Raw genomic sequence first — 10,915 nt, 5'->3', positions numbered from 1 at the left:
CCCTCCCCCATTCCCCGTCCCCCCCCCTCCCCTCCCCCCGCTCCGGTTCCCCGTTCCCGATCCGGCCCCTCCCCCACCTTTAGCCCCGCCCCCCTCACCGCGCTGACCACGCCCCCTCCCCGCTATGACCACGCCCCCTCCCCGCTTTAGCCCCGCCCCCTGCACTCCCCACCCCCATTCCCGTTTCTCCCCCGCTCGGTTCCCCCTCCCCCCTTTAGCCCCGCCCCCCCTTTAGCCCCGCCCCCTCCCTCCCTCTGGCCCCGCCCCCCTCCCCCGCGGCCCCGCCCCCATTCCCGGTCCTCCCCCCCCTCCCCCGTTCCCGTTCCCGCTCCGGCCCCTCCTCCCTTTAGCCCCGCCCCCATCCCCGGCCCCTCCCCCCATTTCCGGCCCCTCTCCCCTCCCCCCCCGCGGCCCCTCCCCCCCTCCCCCTCCCGCCCCTCCCCCCGCCCCTCCCCCCGCCGGGGGTGTCGCGCGCCGCTGGTGGCACCATGTCCTATGTCCCCTTCCGAGGTACGGCCCCGCCAACTGGGAGCACTGGGCGAACTGGGAGCGCGGGGAGCGGCGAACTGGGCAAACTGGGAGCGCGGGGAGCCCCAACTGGGCAAACTGGGAGCGCGGGAGGGGCGGACTGGGAGCGGGGGGGACGCGGACTGGGAGCGCTGGGAGCGGGGGAGGCCCGGACTGGGAGCGGGGGCGGCTCCGGCTGGGCGGACTGGGAGCGGGGAGCGGGGTTACTGGGGATACTGGGAGCGGGGGAGGCGCTTACTGGGCAAACTGGGAGCGGGGAGCGGGGTTACTGGGGATACTGGGAGCGGGGGAGGCGCTTACTGGGAGCACTGGGAGCGGGGGTGGCTCTTACTGGGAGCACTGGGAGCGGGGGATGCGGTTACTGGGCAAACTGGGAGAGGGGGATGGGGTTACTGGGCAAACTGGGAGCGGGGGAGGCTCTTGCTGGGCAGACTGGGAGCGGGGGTGGCTGTAACTGGGAGCATTGGGAGCGGGGCGCGGGGTTACTGGGAGCACTGGGAGCGGGGGAGGCTGTAACTGGGCAAACTGGGAGCGCGGCGCGGGGTTACTGGGAGCACTGGGAGCGGGGGAGGCCCGGGCTGGGAGTGGGGGTGGCTGTAACTGGGAGCACTGGGAGCGCGGCGCGGGGTTACTGGGAGCACTGGGAGCGGGGGTGGCTGTAACTGGGCATACTGGGAGCGGGAGAGGCCGGGACTGGGAGCACTGGGAGCAGAGGCTGCTGTAACTGGGGATACTGGTGCGGGGGAGGCCGGGACTGGCAGCGGGGGAGGTTCGGACTGGGCATACTGGGAGCAGGGGCGGCTGTTACTGGGCATACTGGTGCGGGGGAGGCCGGGACTGGGACCGGTACCGTGCCTGGGGGCGGCTTTACTGGGCATACTGGGAGCGGGGGATGCGGTTACTGGGCATACTGGGAGCGGGGGATGCGGTTACTGGGCATACTGGGAGCGGGGGAGGCACCGACTGGGGCCGGGGGCGGCTCTTACTGGGAGAGCGCGGGGCTTTACTGGGCAGACTGGGAGAGGAGGATGCGGTTACTGGGCATACTGGGAGCGGGGGCGGCTCTTACTGGGCATACTGGGAGCGGGGCATGCGGTTACTGGGGATACTGGGAGCGGGGGCGGCTGTTACTGGGCATACTGGGAGCGGGGGATGCGGTTACTGGGCATACTGGGAGCGGGGGCGGCTGTTACTGGGCAGACTGGGAGCGGGGGCGGCTCTTACTGGGCATACTGGTGCGGGGGAGGCGGCGCTGGGACCGGTGCTGCGGCCGGGGGCGGCTTTACTGGGCAAACTGGGACTGGCGGCTGCCGTTACTGGGCAAACTGGGACTGGCGGCTCCCGTTACTGGGGATACTGGGACTGGCGGCTGCCGTTACTGGGCATACTGGGACTGGCGGCTCCCGTTACTGGGGATACTGGGAGCAGGCGAGGCCGGTACTGGGAGCACTGGGAGCAGTGCGGGGCCCGGGGGCGGCTTTACTGGGCAGACTGGGAGCGGGGGATGCCGGTACTGGGCAGACTGGGAGCGGGGGTGGCTCGGACTGGGCATACTGGGAGCGGGGGATGTGCTTACTGGGGATACTGGGAGCAGGGGAGGCCGGTACTGGGCATACTGGGAGCGGGGCGATGCCGGTACTGGGGATACTGGGAACAGGCGATGTGCTTACTGGGGATACTGGGAGCAGGGGAGGCCGGTACTGGGCAGACTGGGAGCGGGGGATGCCGGTACTGGGGATACTGGGGCCAGTACTGGGGCTGGTGGTGGCGGTTACTGGGGATACTGGGAGTGAGGGATGCCCATACTGGGCATACTGGGAGTGGGGGAGGCTCTTACTGGTTAGACTGGGACTGGGGGTGGCTGTTACTGGGGATACTGGGAGCAGTACTGGGGCTGCTGGTGGCTGTTACTGGGGATACTGGGATTGGGGGCTGCTGTTACTGGGGATACTGGTGTGGGGGATGCCCATACTGGGGATACTGGTGTGGGGGATGCCCATACTGGGGCTGGTACTGGGGCCGGGGGTGTCTCTTACTGGTGATACTGGAACTGGGGGAGGGGGTTACTGGGGATACTGGGCTGCTGTTACTGGGCATACTGGGATTGGGGGCTGCTGTTACTGGGCATACTGGGATTGGGGGCTGCTGTTACTGGGCATACTGGGATTGGGGGCTGCTGTTACTGGGCATACTGGGATTGGGGGCTGCTGTTACTGGGGATACTGGGAGCGGGGGCTGCTGTTACTGGGCAGACTGGGAGCAGGGGCGGCTGTTACTGGGCATACTGGGAGCGGGGGCAGCTGTTACTGGGCATACTGGGATTGGGGGTGGGTGTTACTGGGCATACTGGGAGCAGGGCTGGCTGTTACTGGGCATACTGGGAGCAGGGGCCTTGTACTGGGAGCACTGGGATTGCCGCTGGAGGATACTGGTGCTGGCGGGGGCGGTTACTGGTTAGACTGGGACTGGGGGAGGCCCTTACTGGGACTGGGGGCTGCTGTTACTGGGCATACTGGGATTGGGGGTGGGTGTTACTGGGCATACTGGGATTGGGGGTGGGTGTTACTGGGCATACTGGGATTGTGGGTGGGTGTTACTGGGACTGGGGGCTGCTGTTACTGGGCATACTGGGAGCAGGGGTGGCTGTTACTGGGCATACTGGGAGCAGTACTGGGCCCGGGGGTGTTTCTTACTGGTTAGACTGGGACTGGGGGAGGCGGTTACTGGGAGTTACTGGTTTGTGGTGATGCTGTTACTGGGAGTTACTGGTTTGCGGTGATGCTGTAACTGGGAGTTACTGGTTTGTGGTGATGCTGTTACTGGGAGTTACTGGTTTGCGGTGATGCTGTTACTGGAGTTACTGGTTTGTGGTGATGCTGTTACTGGGAGTTACTGGTTTGTGGTGGTGCTGTTACTGGTCATACTGGTGTCACTGGTGCTGTTACTGGTGATACTGGTGCTGTTACTGGTGATACTGGTGTCGGTGAGGGTTTTACTGGGCATACTGGGACTGGTGGAAGCTGTTACTGGGCATACTGGTCCCAGTGGATGCTGTAACTGGGAGTTACTGGGATGTGGGGGTGGTTTAACTGGGAGTTACTGGTTTGCGGTGATGTTGTTACTGGGAGTTACTGGGACATGAGAACGGTGTAACTGGGAGTTACTGGGGGTTACTGGGAGACTGGGATGCTGTTACTGGGAGTTACTGGGATGTGGGATGCTGTAACTGGGAGTTACTGGGAGACTGGGATGCTGTTACTGGGGCTTACTGGGAGATGAGAACGGGGTTACTGGGGGTTACTGGGAGATGAGATGCTGTAACTGGGACTTACTGGTCCCAGTGGGTGCTGTAACTGGGAGTTACTGGGAGACGGGGATGGTGTTACTGGGAGTTACTGGGAGTTACTGGGAGATGAGAACGGGGTTACTGGTGGTTACTGGGAGATGAGATGCTGTAACTGGGACTTACTGGTCCCAGTGGGTGCTGTAACTGGGACTTACCGGGATGTGGGGATGGTTTAACTGGGAGGCACTGGGACAGGGGGATGCTTTAACTGGGTGATACTGGGGCTTACTGGGAGACGGGGATGGTGTTACTGGGGCTGACTGGGAGATGAGAACGGGGTTACTGGTGGTTACTGGGATGTGGGATGCTGTAACTGGGAGTTACTGGTCCCAGTGGGTGCTGTAACTGGGAGTCACTGGGAGACTGGGATGGTGTTACTGGGAGTTACTGGGAGCAGTGGATGCTGTAACTGGGAGTTACTGGGACATGAGAACGGGGTTACTGGGGGTTACTGGTGGTTACTGGGAGATGGGGATGGTGTAACTGGGAGTTACTGGGAGCAGTGCCTGCTGTTACTGGGAGTTACTGGGAGATGAGCTGGTGTAACTGGGAGCTACTGGGAGACGAGCTGGTGTAACTGGGGGTTACTGGGAGCAGTGCCTGCTGTAACTGGGAGTTACTGGGAGATGAGCTGGTGTAACTGGGAGTTACTGGGAGTTACTGGTGCTTTACTGGTGCTTACTTGGGGTTACTGAGGTTACTGGTGGCTACTGGGTGTTACTGGGTGTTACTGGGAGTTACTGGGTGTTACTGGGAGTTACTGGGTGTTACTGGGAGTTACTGGTTGTTACTGGTGCTTACTGGTGGTTACTGGGAGATGGAGATGTTGTAACTGGTTGTTACTGGTTGTAACTGGTTGTTACTGGTGCTTACTGGTCATTACCGGTGCTCACCGGTTCTTACTGGTCGTTACTGGGGTTACTGGGTGACAGGGACGGTGTTACTGGTGCTTACTGGTCCGTGCTGGTGCTTACTGGTCGTTACTGGTGTTACTGGTGCTGACTGGGGTTACTGGGAGATGGGCATGCTGTAGCTGGTTCTTACTGGTTCTTACTGGTGGTTACTGGTGGTTTCCGGTGGTTACTGGTTGTTACTGGTGTTTACTGGTTGTTACTGGTGGTTTCCGGTGGTTACTGGCGTTTACTGGTTGTTACTGGTGCTGACTGGGGTTACTGGGAGATGGGGATGGTGTTACTGGTTGTTACTGGTGGTTACTGGGGTTACTGGGAGATGGGGATGGTGTTACTGGTGTTTACTGGTTGTTACTGGTGGTTACTGGAGGTTACTGGTTGTTACTGTTGGTTACTGGTGCTTACTGGTTTTTACTGGCGCTTACTGGCGCTTCCTGATTCTTACTGGTGCTTACTGACTCTTACTGGTTGTTACTGGTGGTTACTGGTGGTTACTGGTCCATGCTGGTGCTTACTGGCGCTTACTGGTCCGTGCTGGTTGTTACTGGTGGTCACTGGCGGTCACTGGTGCTTACTGGTCGTTACTGGTGGTTACTGGTGGTAACCAGGGGCAACCAAGGGTTACTGGAGGTCACTGGTGCTTACTGGTGCTTACTGGTGGTTACTGGTGCTTACTGGTGGTTACCAGTGGTTACCAGTCATTATTAGGGGTTACTGGTCGTTACTGGCGGTCACTGGTGGTTACTGGTCGTTACTGGTTGTTACTGGTGTTACTGGTTTATGATGGTGGTTACTGGTGTTACTGGTCCATACTGGTGTTACTGGTTTATGATGGTGGTTACTGGTGTTACTGGTCCATACCGGTTGTTACTGGTCCGTACTGGTTGGTTACTGGTTGTTACTGGTTGTTACTGGTTGTTACTGAGAGATAGGGATGCTGTAACTGGTGGTTACTGGTGGTTACTGGTTATTACTGGTTATTACTGGTTGTTACTGTTGGTTACTGGTTGTTACTGGCTGTTGCTGGTTGTCACTGGTTTATGATGGTGGTTACTGGTGTTACTGGTCTATACTGGTTGGTTACTGGCTGTTACTGGTTATTACTGTTGGCTACTGGTTGTTACTGGTGTTACTGGTTTATGATGGTGGTTACTGGTTTATGATGGTGGTTACTGGTTGTTGCTGGTGGTTACTGGTTGTTACTGGTTTATGATGGTGGTTACTGGTTGTTACTGCTTGTTACTGGTTTATGATGGTGGTTACTGGTGTTACTGGTCCATACCGGTTGTTACTGGTCCATACTGGTTGGTTACTGGTTGTCACTGGTTTATGATGGTGTTACTGGTTGTTACTGGTTGTTACTGAGAGATAGGGATGCTGTAACTGGTGGTTACTGGTTGTTACTGGTGGTTACTGGTGGTTACTGGTGTTACTGGTCCATACTGGTTGTTACTGGCGGTTACTGGTTGTTACTGGCTGTTACTGGTGGTCACTGGTTTATGACGGTGGTTACTGCTTGTTACTGGTCCATACTGGTTGTTACTGGTTTATGATGGTGGTTACTGCTTGTTACTGGTTGTTACTGGTTTATGACGGTGGTTACTGGTGTTACTGGTCCATACTGGTTGTTACTGGTGGTTACTGGTTTATGATGGTGGTTACTGCTTGTTACTGGTGGTTACTGGTTTATGATGGTGGTTACTGGTGTTACTGGTCCATACTGGTTGTTACTGGTGGTTACTGGCTGTTGCTGGTTGTCACTGGTTTATGACGATGGTTACTGGTGTTACTGGTCCATACTGGTTGTTACGGTCCATACTGGTTGTTACTGGTCCATACTGGTTGTTACTGGTCCATACCGGTTGTTACTGGTCCATACTGGTTGTTACGGTCCATACTGGTTGTTACGGTCCATACTGGTTGTTACGGTCCATACTGGTTGTTACTGGTCCATACCGGTTGTTACTGGTCCATACTGGTTGTTACTGGTCCATACTGGTTGTTTACTGGTCCATACTGGTTGTTACTGGTCCGCACTGGTGCCAGGACCCCGGTCCAGCCCATTCTGTGGCTGTGTGGGGGGGTTTGGGGTCCCCCGGGTGTTTTTGGGGTCCCGGGGCTGCTGAATTCCCGGGGGGGGGGGGGGGATTTGGGGACCCTCTGGAATTTGGGGCCCCCCTAAAATCCCCAAAATCCCCAAAAAACCCAAAATCCCCAAAAAAACCCAAAATCCCCAAATTTGGGACACCGGGACAGCCCCACCAACGGAGCTGGGGGCGCCCCGGATTTTGGGAATTTTGGGGGTTCCCGGGGGGGATTTTTGGGTTCCCGGGTGCAGTTTTGGGGTTCCCGGGCAGAATTTTTGAACTTTTGGCTTTCTGGGGGGAATTTTGGGGTTATCGGGAAGGAATTTTGGGGTTATTGGGAAGGAATTTTGGGGTTATTGGGGAAGGAATTTTGGGGTTCCCAGGTGGGATTTTCGTGGCTTCCAAGTGGAATTTTGGGTTTCCAGGAGGGATTTTGGGGTTCCCAGGTGTGATTTTGGGTTTCTGGGGGGAAATCTGTGGGTTGCTGGGTGGAATTTTGGGGTTCCCGTGTGGATTTTTGGGGTTCCCGTGTAGATTTTTGGTGTTCCCAGGTGGAAGTTTTGGAGTTCCCTTGTGAATTTTTGGGGTTCCTGGGTGGAATTTTTGCGTTCTCAGGTGGAATTTTGGGGGTCCAAGGTGGAATTTCGGGGTCCCTGGGAGGAATTTTGGTGTCCCCGGGTGGAATTTTTGGGGTTCCCGTGTGGATTTTTGGGGTTCTCATGTGAATTTTGGTGTTCCCGTGTAGATTTTTGGTGTTCCCGTGTGGATTTTTGGTGTTCCCGTGTGAATTTTTGGGGTTCCCGTGTGGATTTTTGGGGTTCCCGGGTGGAATTTTTGGGGTTCCCGTGTGGATTTTTGGGGTTCCCGGGTGGAATTTTTGATGTTCCTGGGTGGATTTTTGGTGTTCCCGTGTGAATTTTTGGTGCTCCAGGGTGAAATTTTTGGTGTTCCCGTGTAGATTTTGGTGTTCCCGTGTGGATTTTTGGGGTTCCCGTGTGGATTTTTGGTGTCCCCGTGTGGATTTTTGGGGTTCCCGTGTGGAATTTTTGGTGTTCCAGGGTGAAATTTTTGGGGTTCCCGTGTGGATTTTTGGTGTTCCGGGTGGATTTTTTGGTGTTCCCGTGTGGATTTTTGGTGTTCCCCGGGTGGATTTTTTGGTGTTCCTGGGTGGAATTTTGGTGTTCCTGTGTGGATTTTTGGGGTTCCCGTGTGGATTTTTGGGGTTTCTCGTACATCAGGCCAACACCCATCCATGGCTGCCGGGGGGGGTCACCCCTTGATTTTGGGGGGGGTCACCCAGGGGTTCCAGGGCGTCCCCACGAGTTCCCCGAGACCCCTCCCCAAAATTTGGGGCGCCCCCCCACCCCCACCGTGCCCCCCCCCATCCTTTGGGCCCCGGTGCCGGGGGGGGTCCCGCAGTGCCCGGGGGGGGTCCCGGGGGTTCCCAACCCCCCCCCATGATTTGGGGACCCCCCCCGGTTGGGGGAATTTCGGGTTCCGTGGGCCGCGGTTGCCGGAGCAACGCGGGATGCGGGCGGAGGATGCGGGCGGAGGATGCGGGTGGGCCACCGGGGGGGGGGGGGGGGGGGTTCCCGGGAGGGGATTTTTGGGGAGGGGGCGCTCCAGATGTGACCCCGCCGCCCCCCCCCCCCGTCCCCCCAGATGTGCGAGGAGCCCCCCCCTGGGCCGCGGGCCCTACGCCCCCCTCCCCGTACGAGCGGCCCCCCTGGAACCCCCGGTTCTGCATCATCTCCGGCAACCAGCTGCTGATGCTCGATGAGGAGGAGGTGAGCGCGCCGAGGAAGGCTCGGGGGGGGGGGTTCGGGGGGGGTTCGGGGGTGGGGGGGGTCCCCCCAAATCTCTGATCCCCCCCCGTGGTTCCCGCAGATCCACCCGCTGCTGATCCGGGAGCGGCGGGGGGAGCCGTGCCGGAGCAAGCTGCTGCGCAGGACCGTCAGCGTGCCCGTGGAGGGGCCGCCCGCACCCCGAGCACGGTAACGCCGCTGGGGGGGGTCCCCAAAACCCCCCCCCGAACCCCCCGGACCCCCCCCCGGGACCCCCCTTTGGTGTTTTTTTTTTGGGGGTGGGGGCGGGGCGGATCTGCCCCCCCCCCCCCCCATTCCCCCCCCCCCCCACCCGCGCCGCGGGAGCCATGGTGATCCGGCCATCCCATAATGCTCGCGGCGGCGCTGCCGCGCTGCCATGGCCACGGTTGCCATGGAGACGGGGACACGGGGCCCCCCCACGCCCCCCCCCATCCCCCCCCCCCCGTTCGGAGGAGGCGCCGCCCCCCGGGGGGGGGAGGGGACAGCGGGGGGGGGGGGGAGGGGCGGGAGGGGACACGAGGGGGACACAAAGGGGGGGGAGGGGGGGAGGGGAGGGGAGGGGGGTGGCACCGGCCCCCGCCCCCATCACCCATCACCCATCACCCACCCCGGGCTGCGGTTTGGGGGAAAAAAACGGGGAAATTGGGGCTGGGGGGGGACAGGGGGACAGGATGGGGACAGAGGGACAGAGGGACAGAGGGACAGAGGGACAGAGGGACAGGATGGGGACAGAGGGACAGGGATGGGGACAGAGGGACAGGATGGGGACAGAGGGACAGGGATGGGGACAGGATGGGGACAGAGGGACAGAAGGACAGAGGGACAGGATGGGGGACAGGATGGGGACAGAGGGGACAGGATGGGGACAGAGGGACAGGATGGGGACAGAGGGACAGAGGGACAGGGATGGGGACAGAGGGACAGGATGGGGACAGAGGGACAGGATGGGGACAGAGGGACAGAGGGACAGGATGGGGACAGGATGGGGACAGAGGGACAGGGATGGGGACAGAGGGACAGAGGGACAGAGGGACAGGATGGGGACAGAGGGACAGGATGGGGGACAGAGGGACAGGATGGGGACAGAGGGACAGAGGGACAGGATGGGGACAGGATGGGGACAGAGGGACAGGGATGGGGACAGAGGGACAGAGGGACAGAGGGACAGGATGGGGACAGAGGGACAGGATGGGGACAGAGGGACAGAGGGACAGGGATGGGGACAGAGGGACAGGATGGGGGACAGAGGGACAGGATGGGGACAGAGGGACAGAGATGGGGACAGAGGGACAGGGGGACAGGATGGGGACAGAGGGACAGGATGGGGACAGAGGGACAGAGGGACAGAGGGACAGAGGGACAGAGGGACAGGATGGGGACAGAGGGACAGAGGGACAGAGGGACAGAGGGACAGAGGGACAGAGGGACAGGATGGGGACAGAGGGACAGAGGGACAGAGGGACAGAGGGACAGAGGGACAGGATGGGGACAGAGGGACAGGATGGGGACAGGGGTTTCAGGGGTGCCACCAGTGCCAGCAGCGCTATTGGGGTCAGGGGACAGCAGTGCCACCATCATGGCTGGGGACAGGGACAGGGACACTGGTGCCAGCCTTGTTGGGCACAGCAGTGCCACCAGCGCCACCCCGCCTTCATCGGGGACAGGGACAGCAGTGGCAACTGCCCTCACTGGGGACAGGGACAGCAGTGCCAGGGGACAGCAGTGCCACAGTGCCACCCTCACTGGGGACAGGGCCAGCAGTGCCACCCTCACGGCTGGGGACACCAGTGCCACCAGGGTCACCCTTGCTGGGGACAGGGTCACCAGTGCCAGGGGACAGCAGTGCCACAGTGCCACCCTCACTGGGGGACAGGGTCACCAGTGCCAGGGGACAGGCAGTGCCACAGTGCCACCCTCACTGGGGACAGGGGTCACCGGTGTCACCAGCAGTGCCAGGGGGCACCGGTGCCGCCGCTGTCACCTCCCCGGTGCCACCCCCAGTGTCCCCGTGCTGCCAGCCACCCCCCCCAGTGCCACCCCTGCTGTCACCCCCTCCCTGATGCCACCAGTGCCACTGGGGACAGGGGACGCCGGTGCCACCGGTGCCATTGTCACCATCCAGCGCGCCACCACCGCTGCTGCCATGCTGTGCTGCTGCCACCGCTGCTGCCACCACCCAGTGCCACCAGTGCCCCCACCATCAATGTCACCGCTGCC

At 60.5% G+C, this 10,915-nt stretch overlaps 1 protein-coding gene across 1 annotated transcript in view; it reads left to right on the top strand.

The window, feature by feature from the left end:
• Positions 1 to 449: 449 nt before the first annotated feature.
• The window catches only part of LOC131093320 (ras/Rap GTPase-activating protein SynGAP-like), a 57,179-nt gene continuing 46,713 nt past the window's right edge, over positions 450 to 10,915 (top strand). The window contains 4 exon segments of the mRNA XM_058040480.1: positions 450 to 510; positions 8,535 to 8,659; positions 8,760 to 8,843; positions 8,845 to 8,866. Coding sequence (XP_057896463.1) covers positions 489 to 510; positions 8,535 to 8,659; positions 8,760 to 8,843; positions 8,845 to 8,866 — 253 coding nt within the window. The 5' untranslated portion in view covers positions 450 to 488.

Source organism: Melospiza georgiana, chromosome 25 (assembly GCF_028018845.1).
Source record: "Melospiza georgiana isolate bMelGeo1 chromosome 25, bMelGeo1.pri, whole genome shotgun sequence".
In the NCBI taxonomy this organism is placed as follows: Eukaryota; Metazoa; Chordata; class Aves; order Passeriformes; family Passerellidae; genus Melospiza; species Melospiza georgiana.
This window is presented reverse-complemented; position numbering and strand designations above follow the sequence as displayed.